Here is an 18,114-nt window from a genome sequence, read left to right as displayed (position 1 = left end):
GATGATTGGGAACATCTGTCCCAGCACAAAATGGTAATATACCTCCTATTTTCATTACTTGGTACCATACTAGTTAAAAAAAATTGTAACAGCTGTGAAGCTCACTCAGTTTAAAAGAACACTGCTATGCCAATCCCACTTTTATTCTAATATTTTCTGGTTTTCTGCTTTTAAGACCTTACCACTTTATGTAAGTCACATCAGCTAATTTGAATCTGTTACAAGCTTCTGTGCCTTGCTTAGTGTATATTCCTTCAAGGCACTTCTGCTGAATTATCTCTGGACATCTGGATTGGTTTTTTTTTTTTTCTTTTTCTGTCAAAAATGTTTCCCTGAACTTGAGAAATACACACCCAAGACAGCTGTAACAGACAGTGAATGAAGTGTGGCACCAGAAGGCAAACTGCCCTCTGCACTCCTGACTGCTTTCTTTGGACAACTGAATGGATTTCAAAACGTCAATACAGCATACATTCCCATGCACCTTCCTGCCTATTTAATCTACATGGTTAATATAGTTGTAGCTATCACCTGCAGTTACAGTACAGCAGGCTGTCTCCTTAATGTCCTTCCTGTATGCATACTTCATTGCTTGGTAGCTGAAAATGATCCTCATCCTATCATTCCTCACTGCTGTTACCTGTTACGTCAATGTGTTCCACGCTTGACAACAAAATAAGCTTAATAATTTATTTACAACTAGAAGCACAGAAGGACAGGGCATCAGAAGAGTTACCACTGCAATGTATTGTCTTTTAGGAGGTGCCTAGTCCTCAGGTGGAACATATCCCATGGGAACTGTATTCCATATGGCACATAAGGAGAGCCAGGCTTCACACAAGGGGACTCCTGACTGAGAGCACCTCTTGTAGCTCCCCTTTCTTAGGGGAGCTACAAGAGGTGCTCTGTGTCCCTCTGCCTCCTCCTTACGTTTTGGGAAGGTCTTCTGTCCAGCCTCTCACACTGCTGGAAACTGTCTCCCACATTTTTGGATACACGTAACTTATCACACAGAATCTAGGAAAATGTAGGAGACTGAAACTCGCCATGCAGCAACACGTGCACCAAGGTGCATCTGGTGGTTTCACAAACCCAAACTCTCTCTTACGTAGCTTTTCTGGATTTACCATTCATAGGCCAGCACCTGACAAGCTCTAGGAGACATCTTGGGTTTAGTGACGACCTGGTAGGAAAACATGAGTTCAAGCCTGAAAGTTAATGATCGTGTAGACAACTTGGGAAAACTCATCTTACCTAACTTTGTAGACACCTACATCTGGTCTAGCTGTCTAGTCTCCTTCCAATAGATCCAAATTCAGAAGGAATCCCTCAGCATATGGTCTTCAGTTATAGCTGAACTACTCAAAATGATTCTGTCTCAACTGAGGTAGTTAAAAGTTTAGATGAAGCCAGTCCCTTCAGCTTTCCCTTAAGAGGTAGGGGAGAAGAGCACAACTCTGTAGAGAGTGATTTATCCCAACACTGACATTTCTTGTCCTGTCACAGGTATCCATTTAGATTTCAGGCAACTAAGTCAAATGCAGCCTGTCTCCTAACTTGACTTTCGGAAATGTCACTTCACTGAGCTGTTTTGGGAAATGGTATTCTTCTGTTTTCTCCCTCAGGTACATTTTCCCATGCTTTTTCTAATTTCTTTTTTTTCTTCACTCATGCCATAGACTATTAAGCATCAGATCTGGCTACTGACAGTTGTTGGAACACAGTTTCCTTCTAAGCAGCTGCTTCTCTGTTGCATCAGGCCACTTCTCTAGGCTGTTATTGTCTGCTGTAAATGTTTTTATTTGAAATTCAATGGAACCTGAGTATCTGTTGCTCTGTGTTTTGTCCTAAATATGTAGAAATAAACCCCCTCTGCCTTACCAGAGTCTGCAAAACAGACTGCACCTTTCTTTCACAACACCTTGCTCTCAAGAGGTGATGTATTTGTAACCAGCTTGTGAATAGCTGGTATGATCATACACAAGATTTGAAATACCTGATTTATAGAGCAAAATAATCAGTTTTGCAAAAACTTTGCTGAGAGACCTTAAAAATCCAATTCACCCACAAGCTTTAAATGTAAGAATGGAAACTTGAAACAAGTTACACTTCTTTAAAGGGTAAGCAGTGCTGCTAGTCTTCTTTCTTTTCTTCAATAGCTCTTACTCTGAGCTTCTTTTCATGTAGAAAATACCTTCTCCAACAAGTTACATTCTGATATTACTAACACTGCATTGTTCTTTTTCCAAATTAATAATTTTCTTACCCTACAAATAGTTCTTTGCCTCCACACTCCTTTGTTTTCATGTCTTGCCAAGCATTTGGTATCAATAAAGACAAAGCTGCTGTCACATTGCCAGCGTAACAGAACGTTTTATTTCTCATATGGATTGCTTTGCTTCGGTAGTACTGGTTTGAACTAAAACAATATTAATTTGCTGAGCTTCCTTCTCCCTTGATTTAGGGTTTGGGGTTTACGGTTTCCCCTGCCCTCCCAGCATTTTGAGTTTCAACAAATGTGGCAAGGCTTTCATTTCTTAAAAATCTTCAACACAGTTTCTACATAATGGGCATCTGGTGGGGGTTTCCTTGGGCTTCCAGGCTGTAGGAACTTCTTAATTGTAGGCATATTGCTCATTTTGGTTTTAAACACCTAAAAAAAATAAAATTAAAAATTAAAAAACAGAAGAAGAAAGAAATTCCAGCCACAAAGATATGATTTACCCAGCACGGTGAGACTGTTATTTCAGGACTGACCTCTAGCTCCTGAATACAGCATACTCAGTAATTAAATTACCTGCAACTGAGGAAACCCTGAGAGCACAGCAGGAACTTTCTCCTCCACTGCTAAAATGGCTTCTATTAGCTGAACATCTGCCCAGCTGAATTTGTTGCCCACGAGAAAGTCTTGGCCATGCTGTTTCAAAACCTGGAGAAGACAAGAAAACATGGTCTACAGATGAGAGTGGGGCATATGGGCATCCTTGGCAGCTAAGCCTCACAGCACAGCTGCAGAGCTGAGCAGCAATTCTATCTGAAATTTCAAGGTGGACTTTTCAGCTAAAGCTGAGCCTAAATAATTTCATTATTGCTAGGGGGAAATGAAGTTTTGTTCATTTCATGTTCTGGTACACAGACTACAAACTTTGGTCACTCGGTAATAATGAACGATGATGGGCACCAGGAACAGAAATAAAACTATGTGCTTAAGTAGACTTGTAACAGTCCTAGAATTAGAAATATTCTAATGGAGGATAATGGAGGAAGCAACAAGCAATTTAAAGAATTCATAGAACTCCCATTTAGATGTTTCATGTGAAGTGATGTCTAATGCTGATATCAGGAACCAAACTTAGAAATGCAGAATTGCAACAGCTAAGTAAAGAAAATCTCTGCCTTTGGGAACCTATTTTAGTGCTAAGAACAAGTGTGATGTTCAGCCTTTATTATTGTTTTCCAAGAAAACTAGATAAATATTACAAAACTAGGAAATATGGCCAGATGCATGAATCATACGGGTTGGGTTTGTTGTTTTATAAATCTCTGACTGTTGTTTTACTAAAGTACTACTAATCTCTCTACCTGATTTGTATGCAAGGGATTTTTGCATTCCTCCAGTGAAACTTTTCCAAATGAAATTAAGTATGGTGGAGAGATGAGCTTTAAACAAATGTAAGTATAGAACTGTTCCTTCAAGAAAAATAATCACATGTGCTTGCTTTCAATTTAGTGAAAAGTTTTTCTGTACAGCTGAGAACATGTTGCTTTGCAGATGTTCAAATACCACAGCCCTGACAACGCAAGCAAACAAAGAGAGGAAAATGTGCTGCTGTATTTCCCCTTCTTTGAGATAACCAAAAAAGGTGAGGATTGGGAACAGATCTACACTACAAACACATTATTATTTCGCATAAATTTTTTGGTTAATCTCAAGTTTGATAGACACATACTTGTTGCCACTTACCTTTTCAAAGACTGGAAAGTACCTGTTGTTTGCCCTCTCCTTAATTGACTCAAGATTTTTCTCCTTTGCATCAGGTGGAGAGAAAGGAAACATCAAAATCATTTGCATCAGATCTGATATTCCCTCCACATACATGTCAATCCTAGTGGTCAGGGGAAGATAGTAGAAAAAAAAGCACAGAAGTTATTTAATCTGTTTTCCAAGTAAGGCAACTTATAGGAATTTTATATCACTAACATAGTGCCAATTTTCACAGCCAAAAGTAAGCACGAACAAAACCTGAATGTTTTTTAAAAATAATAAAAGCCTTTTTCTGTTAGGAGCATTTCAGAAGCAGTGGTTAAATCTTATTTTTAGCCTTTTTCATGCCTTTATACTGGCTTTACAGGACTGAATTTGGTTTATATAATGTAGTTATCAAATAACAGACTGCTCCGTAAGTGATAGGAGGTGTTACGTACAGGGCTCTCTCCTTCAAGTCTTTCCCATGGAGATTGTATTTCCCTGCTATGTAGCTCATGATGGCTCTGGTCTGCACCATCTTCATCCCATCAATCTCGACCAGGGGCACTTGCTGGAAGAGCAGGAATCCATCTAGGGTGGAGAGGTGAAGGAAAGCCTATTAGCTCCTCCTAGACTGCAAGGTGTACAGGAGAGTGAGGCACTGAGCACATTTCTCTAGCAGTGTAGGAGACCACTGGTGTCTTGCTCTAACTATAAAACTCACAGCACTCAACTGACATTGTGGGGAAGATCAAACAACCTGCATCACACTCCTGTAGCGAGGTCACCGCAGCACAGCTGGGCCCTGGGCTTGACAGCATTGCCAGAGCTTCGCTGGCTGGCAGGAGTTGGCCCTGCTTGCACCAGCACTTCCAAAACAAGGAATAGGATAATAAAGATATGTGGTAAATCTGAACTTTAAAAAAATCCAATTCTTTTCAATGCAGAGCAGTTCTATGTCAGGGACATACACGAGTAGTACTGCAGCAAGACCAAGCTGCTGGAATACAGGAGGGGGTCAGGCCACTTTAAACATTCTGAAACTACAGAGCTAGAGGCAGAGCCTCTGACAGCTCTTGGTGTTTGAATAAGTTTCACACAGTCACTCCAGGACTAGAGTTTGAATGTCTGCATAGATTTTACAGGCCTAGCCTCAGTGCCATTCTACAACAATTTAGGCCTATTTGAGAAACATCTTCGTAGTCCCATTTTCTTCTGGTGCTGGTAGGAACAATTGTCTGAGCTTTCAGTGAGGCAGCTCTGAGCTAAGTACACATAGAGATCTAGCATTCCAAAGTCTATCTATTCTTGATCAGTCTTCTGCTGGACTAGTTCACCGTTTTTGAGACACTCCCTCCTCCATTTACACATTAAGGGCATCCAGTGAACAATCCTCTCAGATCACAGCAGAACTCCAAATCCAAATAGGCAGCTGCCACTTGCATTACTCAAAGTTAATGATTTCTTTTAATTGCTCTGTTTTCACATACGAAGGTTCATTTTAACAGGCACATCTGCCTGCCTTTTTCTCCAGAGCTGTTAAAATACAGCTGTTAAAATACCTTGCTAGGCTGGAATGAATATTCTTCACTCATTCTCTATTTTTAATTTACAGTTAAAATTCAAAGAGTAGTTGTCTCTGCAGCAACAAATAGTTTGCATTTGCTTCTTGTAAACATTCACAGAAAGATCACATGGGCTCTTGTCTTTCCAGAACATACCTCTGCATCTTAAGGAAGAAACATTACTTGGTATCTATCTAGCAGAGACAATAGAATGGGAAAACCAATAGATCTGGAAGGATATTTTTCAGCAGAAAGATGTGAAGTGAAAAATAAAATTTGTCTTTCTGACCCTTGACAAAAAGCAATGCATCAAATATGACTGAACTGAATACACCATTTGTTTCTTATCTACAGACTACCTCTCCTCTCTCGTTTTGCAGGGAGAACCACTTTACATAACCACAGCACAGAATACATATGCAGGATTAGAAGGAGTTTACCAGTAATTCCAGGGATTGGATTATGCTGTCCAAAGGTGGTCTGTGGAGCACATGCTAAAAACCAATCACCTGCTATTTGTAACCAACCAGGAGAGCTCACTGATACCCAGGTACCACTTGGGCAACCTTTGGCTGCACAGATTGTGCCAGGTTAGTCATCCCTCAGGTCAACAGGTACAGGTCTGCCCAGGCCAAAGCCATTTAATTCTCTTTACCTCCAAAACAGCTGTCTCTCTGCAAGCTGCCTGTTGGGAACACTGGCCCAGGCATCATCCTGACACTGCTGAGGCATTGCCTAGAGGATCATCAGCTGGCACAGGCCAAAGACATGGCTGAGCCAGTCTAACAATGTGGTTGTGTCTAAACACAGGAAACTCTGCCAAAAATCATATTGATAGGGAGAGAAAAAAAAGTTTAAGGGAGAAGTAATGTGGAGTTATTCCTGTTCAGTCCTGCCCTGCACAACCGGCAACATTCCAAAGGTCCCTTTATCAAGATGACTAATTTATCTATCTTTCTTCAACCCATTCTATTAAACCATACCTTTTATCTTTGTGTTCTCACCATCTTAAGCTCAATATATAGACATAAAACGCTTGATCTTTATAAAACTTCCCTATCCTTTTCACCACCATTTAATTCTTCTCTCTGGATATCAATAAACTCAGATACAATCCTAGTTGCAGTATCACTCTCTAGATAACCCATTCTTGTGAAGGATGTACAGATTTGGGCTTTCAGTACCTGTGCACTTACATTTAGAGCTATAATTGGTTTGTGTACACTGCACTGTCCTCCCACATTGTAAGAGTCCCAGCCAACCAGACCTGCAAATGTAATTCTGACCTACTTAATACCACTTCTGTCTTATTTCTTTTCATTTTAGTTTTCCCTGACAGAATTTCTTTAGACACAGCTTTCTCCTTCTGAGCTCAGCCACAATGCAGGCAAGACCTGCAAGTCTCCTTGTATGGCTTGGCAAGCTCAGCCTGCTCTGAGGTTTCTCTCCCACGTCTTGGGCAGCAGTTAAACTGTGACCCAGGGGCAGTCTCTACTGCTCCTCATTGTCCCAACTCCTTCCTCACTCTGGCAGGAAGGTCTTCACCTTCCAGGGTGTCTGTAGAGGGGTTCACTGCTGGAATTCTTCTGACCAGATATCAAGGGCTGTGGCTAGGGGTTTGCACTGATGTGTGGGAAGAACTGGTCTTGTTCCCAAGGTTGGCATGAAGCCTTTGTGGCATGCTTTGACCATGCCAGGCTTTCCACAGGTCTCCCTGCTGGCTTCATGCTCTTTAACTAGGGGAAGCTTCACATCCCAGGCTCAGGGAGTTCTATTTGCCCGGGACCAAAAATGTGCCATGCTAACAATTCAACAGCATAGGTAAGTAAGTTGTATTAAGTAGAAGTGTTTGCCTGTTTAATGTACTATAATAAACACAATCACAGAAGCTCTGGTTTTTAGCTTACAGCAGTTACTTGGCACTAGAAATAACAGGTTACTCAAAACTAGTATTGCATTATTCAATGTGTGCACTGAGAAGTTTCCACTGGTTTAAATGAACTATTTTTAAACCATACATTTAGCTAGGCTGGACAATTATTTTAAAGGACTAAGCCTCAGGTGTCAAGATTCTTACCTTTGATTAACTTGTCATACTGCTCTTTTGTTTCCAAATAAACCTCTTCAAACTGAAAAAGAAGCAATAATAGTGTCACACTGCTGTATTTGAACATTTTTCTTCTGTCAAGAGATAGCACATAACCATGCCCAGAATTATTGAGTCAAGAAAAAGGTAATGGGCTAGATCTTCAGCTGCACTGTTTAGGTACAGGTCCCGAGGATCCCACACATGCCCTGACAGCTGATGGGGAGCAGAAGGAGGGCCTGGCCACTTCTGCCTCAGGGAACAGATCCAGAAATAACCCAAGACCAAGCACAAACAGAGTACAGGCATCTACAGAAGCAAGACAGGCTGGAGCCAGTGGCAAGGGAAGCGCAAGATACACCAAGTATTTCTAACCTCACCGCAGCTTACACACATTGTAACTGGAAACTTAGTAAGACTGAGTTAAAGTGGTTTAACACAGCTAGATAACTTACAATTTAAAAAGGCACTTTAAATAAATCCCCATTTTTTCCCCTTATGATTAATCACTTCAGGAGATTGATACTACCTCTAATAAATGCCACTGAGTTTGAATCCCAACTATCAATCACGGAACACGGTAGTTAAAAATGTGCACTGGACAAATAACTTTAGCCACCCTCATGCAGCTTTTATCTACCACATGCATGTTGAATTGTCCCTCACTGAGGAAATTTGAGAACAGCAGTCTGTAACACTCTACTGAAAACCAACCTCCACACCAGCTGCTGCCAACAGCCATCGTATGGACTCCATCCGGCCCCTTCCATTCAAGTAGGTAAGCCTGGGCTTCCCCGACATGTTCCTGAGCTCCTTGTTCCCTGAAAGATATTAAGCAGAAAACAGTATCACATAAAACAGGTGTAAGCAGAATTATTTTGAAGGAAGATAGAACCTTTTATTCTCACTATCCCTGTTGAAGTTTAAACTTCGTTTGGTTCAAAACATAAAATGAGAGACAGACCAGTGACACCACACAGCCAGTCCTAGGAAAGGAAAGATGTGCAAATCTGCAAAACCTTCCCCAGTGCTGCCAGGGAGGTTTCTTATGTCGCAAGCAAACACAGACATGTTTAAACAAGTGGTATGAGTCCCTAGCTACAGGGGCAACACTGCTGCCTATGAAGACAATTATATAAAGCCACTGAAAATCCTGCCACATTCTCAGGGAAATTACTCACTTAGCCTCATTGCCATCATCATTGAAAAGATGAAAAGAAGGAAAGGAAAACATGTTTTGCCAGTGGGCTGAAATCTATCTAACTTTGTCTTCCACATGTGTATTTTGCAGCTTCATATGCAAAAGTCCATTTCTTTCCTCAAACAGGGCGAATGAATTATTGATATTCCCTTTATCCCATGAAACAGGAAAGCTTCCTTGGCCATCCTGCATGGCTACAGCCCATTTCCTTGCTGCTTACAGCAGCCTTGAGGTGTCTCTTGAAGCCAAATGTGGAACCTAGCTGCATTGGTTTCATATGCCCTCAGAAGCATCCCCAGGGGCATGGGGGCCCTGAGTGTCCGAGGGACATCGAGGCTGTCAATGCTTTGCTCTAACTCTCCCAGAGCGTGCAGCAGGGACAGCACATTTGTGCCAAGCTGTTTCATACCCAGGGACAACCAACTGGACTGGCAGTGCTCACGTGTGAGCATAAGCATTTCTACATCCGGGCCTTAATTCCTCTGTGCTTCATACCCTAGTTACTAAAAGAACACGAATAGCATTCCCTTCACAAAGATGCTTGCATCACACACTGATGATCAGAAGGAAAAAAAACCTTTAAAATAGATCTCCTAATCATATCCTAATTGCTCAGAGTGCCTCACTAAAAAAATTTCCAGACTACTCCAGTTTTCCCAGAGTTAAAGCCAAAGCTGCAGCATTACAACTGTTATACCTTGCATCCACTTGACACTTCTTATTTGAATCAGGCTCAGTACACTCTAGTGGTAGGTTTTTTTCAAGTCACAGTGCTTTGTGTAGGTGTACTTAAAATAAAGCACATTTGGAACATATTTTGCCAAAACTTAACTTTAAAACACAAGATTGAGAGTCCTTCCTTGAGCAATACCAGTAAGAACAGAGTCATGTTACTACAATATATATAGGGATATTTAGGGTAATTTAGTAAATATAATCTAAACACACATTATGGAAAAAAAAGTATGTTCAGTTTTAAAGCATAAACAGTTGTTCATAATTACAACATTTGGCTCTAGGAACTGTGTTTTATTCGTTTCTGCACTTTGTGTGACTGCTTTTCACTGTAGGGCAGCTTATCAACATAGTTCACCACAATTAGCTAGTGCTTCTTTCATTATCATATTTTTCAGCTTCATTGTATCTGTATCATTTCAACACACATTGCCACAATTGTAATGCACAGAAACTTAAAGAAGGTAAGACTTTTCTGTTCATTAAAAAAGCCAGTGGCTGAAATATCAAGTATATGAACCTCAATCCTCCTGGAAACATTATCTTTTGTTTGCAGAAGAAGAGCAGAAGGAGTAAGAAGCCTCAGGTATTATTTTATCATTTCACATGAACAAGAGCTTCTATGTGGCATTAAATTATGTGAGAAGAGCAATGACAAACATAGAATAACAATTTGCCATATTAATTAAATTAATATTTAGTTTAAAATAACCCTGTTACCTCTGAGTGGATTTTAGTTACCTTAAGCTTCCAACACAGAAAAAACCAACCCAAAAATCACCCCAAAAAACCCTCTTCAGTTTTGGTTAAAAGTCACCTCAGTCTTTAGATCTGCTGGGTGCATCTCCACTGACTGGTCAGGGTCCTGACGCCTGTAGCTCACATAATAGGCAGCTACTTTCAGTTAACGGGTCTGGACCTGAGTTTTGTCTGGTGGGCTCAGTTTAGTTGCTCATTCCCCTGTGAGTACTGACACCTGAGATTCCCTAAAGATCAGAAGATCAACCCTTGACTAGCTAGAAACTCAGTAACTTCTACCTTAAAAAAGGAAACCTATTAATTCAGACACTCAACACTTTTTTCATTTATCTGGGGAAAGATACAGCCTAGAGAGCCAAGGCCTCAGGATTTCACTCAGACCTCCACTATTTTTCTAGCTTCACTAAGACTTTCAGGATGTATTGATAGAATATGTTGGTGTTTTTTTAATAGCCAAGTAATCTTGTATAGCTGTCACCCATTCCTTACTGTTTGCCTTAATTAAAAAATGGTCATTGTGCCTTTCTATATAAGTTACAACTTTTATAAGAGAAGTATAGAATATCTGTGTTACATTCTTCAGCAAGAGGAGTAGCTATTATCTGAAAATCATATGAAAATAACTCAAAACCAACCAAGACTAGGTACTAAAAAGGAACACTTTTCAGATGCTCTGAAATTCTGACACCCCCAGACAGCTCTTTCAAGGAAATAGAAAAAAACCCTGATACTGATAACCTAAGTTATCATTAATGAAATTATGAAGAACTGATACACGGGACAACACACAAGGTAGACATTCAAGATTTTGAAGCCAGCTGCACTTGTTCTGGGACTGCCAGGCTGTGGTAAATCATTTACCTTGTCTGCACAAGAAGGATGAAGAGCAGTAACTGACATGCTGAATCCCACACTACTCCTTCCACCTGGGGAAGGAATGACATCATGCCTGTGTAGTAACCACCCATAAAGGCTAAAAGGCTCAAGCAGATTTAACAGATGCACTGTTTCTAAATCCCAATCTGGAATTGTTATTTGTGGGTGGTCATATTATCTGAGCAGCAACAGGAATACAGGTTATTGACTAATTACTGTGAATGAAGCAGTGGAAGCTTCACTACGCAGTCCAAAGCTGAGCACACAAGCAGCTGAATTAATTGCATTAATAAAGATCTATCAGGTGTTCAAAGAAGAGACTGTGAATATTTATGCTGCTTCTCAATATAGATTTGAAGTACGCCATGCCACTGGGCAACTATGGAAGCTGTGTGAATTTATGACTTTTAGTGGAAGTAAAATACCAAATGCTCCATGAATTACTCAACTGTTATACAACTGCCAGAGAAACGTGCTATCTTTCATCAGCCAAATCATACAGCAGAAGGGCAAAAAAAAAGAGATAGGAAATGATCTAACATATATTGCACAACAGCAGTACAAACCACCAGGCTTACAAGTAGTCCATGGTCTAAGCTGTTGTTGCTTGCTCCTGAAAAGCTGTGTCGAACTGCTCCTGCTGGAGAAAACTGACTCTCACAAAAGGTACAAACAGCCAAATGTCCAGGGACTGTTGAGAAGATATGGAAAACATTCTAATTTTAATTAAGTAATATCTGATTCCTATAGCCAAAATACATCACTACTCAGGGTACTTGGGGACTACTGCACTAAACTAGACACCGTTTCCTGTACTGAATTTATGCTGCAGCAAAATAATCGCATCTTGCATACACTTGCCCTGATATCTAGCAGAAGTCTCAATGCAAAATTTAACTATATACACTTTGTTATTGTTTTTATCTACAATACATATTTCTATCCTATTTCCTACTGCCTTGTGATCCTTAGTAACATGCCTGTCCAGAATTTCTCTGAGCATGCATTTGGGCGATGCAAGAACAATTTAAGAGATCATCATCTTCCAGAAACAGGAACACTCAGCATGAAGTGCTGTTTAGCCCTGGAGCTGGGATCAGAGTCCAGCATATCCCACAGGCCAGCTTTCCTGCTCAAACCTAGAAAAAACAACAGAGTGCTCGAGGCTTGCACTTTGTCCCCTCGATTCTTTCATGGCTGCCTTGCTCAGCTCTGGACTGCACAACAGAATTAATTTCCTGGTTAAAACACATCTTTCTCTGCCATTTTCTCTCCTGCAGCTTCCAGCTGGTAACTATCAATCCATTTTTAGTTACCTAGCACACAGACAGACAAAGGAGAGTAGAGAATTTAAATTACACCAGCAAATGCCCTAAAAAAATTGGTTGTTTCACTTAAAAACAGTCATGCTAACACTTTAAGAAAACGGAATTTTTAAGTCCTTACCTCCTGACCTTAACTCAGACTCCACCCTGTACAGGCAGGTTCCCCAGGGCTGTTTAAACTCTGCAGCTTGGGGGAGTTTCCAGCTATACCCAATTAGAGAAAAAAAACCTCCCAAGGCTCTTAAACTGACACTATCCAGTTTAAAGACATAATGCTCTGAAAACTGACACCCAAGCAGAGACAGTCTTTGCTGATTTGACTATACCATGATGCCAACCTCACAGTTTCTATGGTAGCCATCTATTAGAACTGTTCTCTTGGAATTTTGGGGGCATTTTACTCAAATCCAAGAGCAATACATTTGGAAACAGAAAATTACAGATTTTTTCTGGGTCATATTTAAGGTAATAGTAATAATTCAAAGAAAAAACACTAAAGTCTCTAGGCTTATTTAATTATTGGGCAGGTTTTTATTTTTGCTGCTGTATGGCATAGAGAAAGTTACTCAAAGTACGGGATAACAGGGCTCATTTACTTTGAAATACACTATCAAGCTTATCTGATATAAAAAATGGATGAGCAGTTTATGCCACAACATACCCTATGTCTCAAGACAATTACATCAGTTTTGAAATTGAATGTACATGGCTAATACTCAGAGATGAAATAAACGATGATTTTCTTACCCACAAGAAGTAACTGTTTCAGCTTTTCTATCTGTATTTCAGCTAAAAATCCCAAAACTGAAAGTGGACGTGAACAGATATAAGGATGGCATAGCAAATAGAAAATGGGATTTGGGTGCCAAGATAAGGTTCTTTCCTCTAGAACAGACCCACATGTGATACTGGACATTACCTTAAATCCCTGAAGCAGACATCAGCACAACTAATCTGAAGATCTGCTCACAGAACCCACACAAAATTTTATTTGTCTGTCTAAAACCACGGCTGTACTAACATAGCATGTCACTATGGGGAATCTCAGGACAAAAGTCTCCAGGTAACTTTTTCTTCACAGCTGGAGTTTTGTAATGGTTTCTCTGCCTGGCAATTGCTGGCAATTTCTTCTAGTGGATGCACTTCCCTTAGAGGCTTCCTGCAAATTTGTAATTTATGTGCTTCAGAGGTTGATGCTGTCAGCAAAACCTAACTGTATGTAACTGTAACGCTACACTTTGCCTGACTCTTAAATTCATAATATATTGAGTAAAGCATAATATTAAATGCATGCATCTGTATTTTTTCTATGTCAAACCCAGTTACCAGGCTACCCTACGGAAGATACCTAAATATGGGTCAGAAGTTTAGTAGAGGCCCAGAATAGTCCCCAGCTGGCAGAATAAGTACCCTATTTCGTAAGATCTGAACAGTGTGTAAATGCATGCTGTACCAAGCATGGGCATGGTGATCCCTATGTAATGCAGATGTGGCTCCAGTAGGAATGCAGCACATACATAGACAGCTGAGTAGGAAAGGAGCATTTGTTCATACCTATCCATGATGGCAATATTGAATCCAGATTAATCTATTTCTGTTTTTGAGGTCTTTGACATCAGCATGCACCTGAGTGCAAGAGTTGGTTCAGGTACAGAGATCACAGAAGAGCATGCATGTAACTGTAGTCTCTTTGTCCTCTCTGCAGTCCCAAATGCTGCCAAGGACAGCAGTAGGCTTGGTGGCAATGATTGGGAGGGAGAGGTTCCTAATTTAAGGGTCAGAGATGAGTGAGTGGTCAAGCAAAGCATTCCCATACTTTTTGAATTTGCTGAATATGGCCACATCCAGATTTGACTGTTCCCCTTCTACCCATTCCTGTTTGACAGGACTTTCTCCCTTGTTCTCTTTTTATTTTGCTTCCAGCACAACCTTTCATAATGTAATTACAAAGCTCTTTTGGAATCTGAAGGTAATCATATCAAGGAGGTTGCTATTATCTATAACTTGAATAGATGTTCTGTAAACCTCTAGAGCAGAAAAGAAAATAAGTTTATTTTACACATGATTTGTTAAGCCACACCCATGAGTATTCAAGAAGCAGGCATGGGGCCCAGGTGCCACTGAAGTGATCTGGGGTTGGGCAAAGGCAGATTTTAACTAGTGAGTATACCATGCCCGGGCATGTCACCTTCCCACTGTGCTCTGCAGACACACTTCCTTGTGCTGTAGATGGGGTAAGCTCGAAGTCTTCTGAGAAGATACCTACCTGCAGTCCTCACAAACAGCTAAGCAGCTGGCATGGGGAATGATGCCTGATTGCAGCATCCTCCCAGAGGTGAGCACAGGGTACGTCACTAAATGCCACCAAAAAATTAAACACAGAAGGGTAGGAGGATTCTACCCATGCTGCTTATTGCACTCCTAAACTAAAGCACAACACCACTGTGATAAAAATAATTCAAGTCCATAGGAATAGTTCAAATAAGTCATGCATCACTTAAGCCTTGCTGCAAACCTTCAGTGACTGCTCTGGTTCTGTGCAGAAAGCTTTATTGACTGCCCAAAGCAAGGTTAACCAAGCCTGTAGTAACCCTCACGCATATTTCCCTGAGCTCTTTGACTCTCAGCTGGACCACTGGCACAGGAAAGTATGAAAACAAGAAACCTAATTCTCATTTACACCCACTGTAGTGCTGTGAGGAGAGTTTAAATGGAGAGCTGGTTTTCAGTAGTACATTATTTAGATTGTTTAGACTTTATTGATCTAACTATCTCAACATGGTCAAAGGGCTGATTTATCAAGGCACAAGATAGACAAGATCAAGGTTTCAAAGACAACTGAAACATACCTTTAGTAGCAAAAATTTTCATTGTAAAATATTTAACTTAGCTCATGTATTGTAATTACTTTGTATTTTGATAGAAACTTGTATAAGTGTATGTTTCCTCTATTTGGTATCTGTTGTGTTCTGGAAGTCTTTCTAGGACTGTCACTTCATGTGCATTATTACAACTAAAATTACTAATAACCTAAACTTGGGTTTAAATAATCTTTTTGTTTTCTACTACTAAGAATAGGGGTGGGTAAATCTTTAATCAAGCCAACAAAACCTGTGAACTCGGCTTCATCAGATGGTGGCTCAGGGCTGATGATGAGTGAGGAGGCAATTTCCTAAGAGCAGATGGTCCAACTTCAGAGAAAAGCAAATGCAAGTCAGATGGTACAAGCCTACAAAGCAAGGTAGTGATCAATACCAGGATAACCTGCCTTTCACAGTTTAATCTTTCTGCACTGGAGAGCTGCTTAGCCCCTAAATGTTCAATATCCTTCAAGATTTCACTGCGTTCATTATTGCTGTCATACTTTCATCTGTTTTAAATTCCTGGCCTCGGTGACATCCTCTAACAATGACATCCACCGTCTTAGTATGACAATGTTGCTTTTATTTGTTTGTGTTTTGCTGCTTTTATTTAGTTTTGTGTGCTGGTTTTGCATTAATTGACATTTGGTGAGAAGGAAAGAAGGCACCTACGGAAATTACTTTTCTGAGAGAGGCTGCTAAAATCTTCCTGTGTGCCTGGCAAAAACTAATAGCTGGCTAGCTCTGAGAATTGACAACCTATTAAACCATTTAGAAGCTAGGTTCGCCTCTGTGCGATTCACATTTTAAAGACGGGCAAGCCCGGGAAATCTCTCTCTTGCTTTCGGCCTTGCAGAGGTAACAGGGCACTGGTGGGCCCGGCCCCGCTCCACCACGGCCAGCGGCGGCCCGGCAGGGGAGGCGAGGCCGTGGGGCCCCGGCCGAGGCTGGGCCGGGCCGCAGCAGCTGACATCTCGCTGACACTTTCCCCTCACCAGTGCAACCAGGCCGACCTGCGACTCAGCTGAAAATCCTACCACTACAAAGTGTCACCAAAAACTACCGAGAATTCCTAATTTCCCTCCCAGTGTGGCCCCAAAAAGTCTTGCATCATAACTCCAGCCACCGCCCGGCAGACATAATATAATCCTCCACAAACCCTAAGCGAAGTATTAACTCTTTCACTACACAGATGAGATCTGCAGACCTCGGTCCTCTCTCAAGTGAGAGAAAAAGGGTAAAAACACATAAAAAACCAATATGAAGACACCAAAGTCAGTAAAAAAAGGTCAAATCCCAAATAGAAAGAAAATGAGAAAATACCCTAGTCTTAAGCTAATATTCTTTCAGTAAGGCCATAGCGATAGACTATAATACACTAAAATATCCCTATAATTCTATAGGGATAAATATAATTATATATACTATGTATTATATATATATTGTGTGTAAATATTATAATATTTATATTTATAAATCTATATCCTTATAGAGGATATTCATATTTATAATATTCAAAATATAATATATAATTACATATATATATATTATATATAAAATATTCAAAATATTCAAATTGTAAGCAAAAGCACCCATGCTAAAGCAAGCAAATGTTCAAGTAGCTATGACCCATAAAAAGCCAGAACAAAGAGAGATAGAAGTAACAAAAACCCTTTGCCTCCCCCAAAAGAAGAATCGCTATGCTCAAAAATAAAAATTATCTCAGAAATAGATTAAAAAACTCTTGACTCTTAAACAACTCATCCTTGAAATGCCCCATATGTTTAACATAGCCCATAAATGGCATTGCCTATAAGAAGGTTCCATAAGATGACTACAATTACAAATTTTCCAAGCAGCTGCTATCCACAGAAATTAAAAGCCACAAAAAAAACCCTGTTTCTTGTAGAAAAGTCTCCTGTCCTGCACTCCAAGGCAGCTTGCAGGCATGCTTCCAGTTAGGTGCTCAGAGGTTAACCATGCCTTACAGATAAACTGCATTCTGGTAAAATTATTTGTTGCCACTGACTCCAAAAGTAGTCACATGTTAAAAAGGAGCATCTGGTGCTTACAGGTTTGAAGTTGCTGCACCAGGGTCTGTCCCTCAGGCCCTCCCCAGGGCGGGTGTACCTCTCGGGCTCTGCGGCTGAGGATGGCTCGGGGTGCACCGCCTCCTCCAGCCAGCCCCCATCGAGGGCACCTGCGGAAAGCGCAGGGCCCCACCTGGGGGCAGGACAAGTAACGTCAGGCTAGTTCCATGCCCAGAGCTCCCGCCTTGTTCAAAGGGAGCCCGGGGACATGCCGAAGAGTTGCCTACGACTCAATTTTTCCCCCAGCAGCAAATAAAGTAGTCTTTCCTAGACGCAAGATTGGGTTCCGAGTGCAGCCTCCTGAGAACTCCTCTGCACCAGCAGCACCCAGGCGTCCTGGTGCCCACGTCGTACACGTCTCTGGACCGCAAACTTTCCCCTCTTGGACCTCAAAGGTGTGACCAGCACCAGCAGGTCCCAGTGATCCTCATGACCCGCTTGGAAACCCGCGGAGGGACCAGCTCATTACAGCAGGCACCGCTGTATGATGCGTTGGCTCCAGCGAGGGCTGCGGCGGCTCCGTGAGGGAGGCCGGGGCAGACACAGCTGGTTCCAGCCGGACACAGCCGGTTCCAGCCGGACACAGCCGCCCACTTCAAGGCGAGGCTGAGCCACAGCTGGGGAATGAGGAATTGTTTAACAAGGGGCA

General features: G+C 41.2%; 1 protein-coding gene across 3 annotated transcripts; it reads right to left on the bottom strand.

Moving 5' to 3' along the window:
• Window positions 1–2,353: 2,353 nt before the first annotated feature.
• Window positions 2,354–17,592, bottom strand: LOC102103656 (glutathione S-transferase A4). 3 transcript variants are annotated; one of them, XM_014263313.2, is made up of 7 exons: window positions 17,448–17,592; window positions 8,333–8,439; window positions 7,610–7,661; window positions 4,426–4,558; window positions 3,965–4,106; window positions 2,798–2,929; window positions 2,354–2,653 (listed from the first exon to the last, which is right to left on the bottom strand). In XM_014263313.2, exons 2-7 carry the CDS (start codon window positions 8,417–8,419, stop codon window positions 2,531–2,533), a joined length of 669 nt encoding a protein of 222 aa, XP_014118788.1. In that variant the 5' UTR covers window positions 8,420–8,439; window positions 17,448–17,592; the 3' UTR covers window positions 2,354–2,530. The 3 variants fall into 3 exon arrangements, with proteins under 3 accessions (XP_014118788.1, XP_005518153.1, XP_014118789.1); XM_005518096.2 differs by lacking the exon at window positions 17,448–17,592 and adding an exon at window positions 12,636–12,692; XM_014263314.2 differs by lacking the exon at window positions 17,448–17,592 and adding an exon at window positions 11,756–11,779.
• Window positions 17,593–18,114: the final 522 nt, after the last annotated feature.

Source organism: Pseudopodoces humilis, chromosome 3, assembly GCF_049639895.1.
Source record: "Pseudopodoces humilis isolate 2021_Gansu_Grassland_sample_001 chromosome 3, ASM4963989v1, whole genome shotgun sequence".
Taxonomy (NCBI): domain Eukaryota; kingdom Metazoa; phylum Chordata; class Aves; order Passeriformes; family Paridae; genus Pseudopodoces; species Pseudopodoces humilis.
This window is presented reverse-complemented; position numbering and strand designations above follow the sequence as displayed.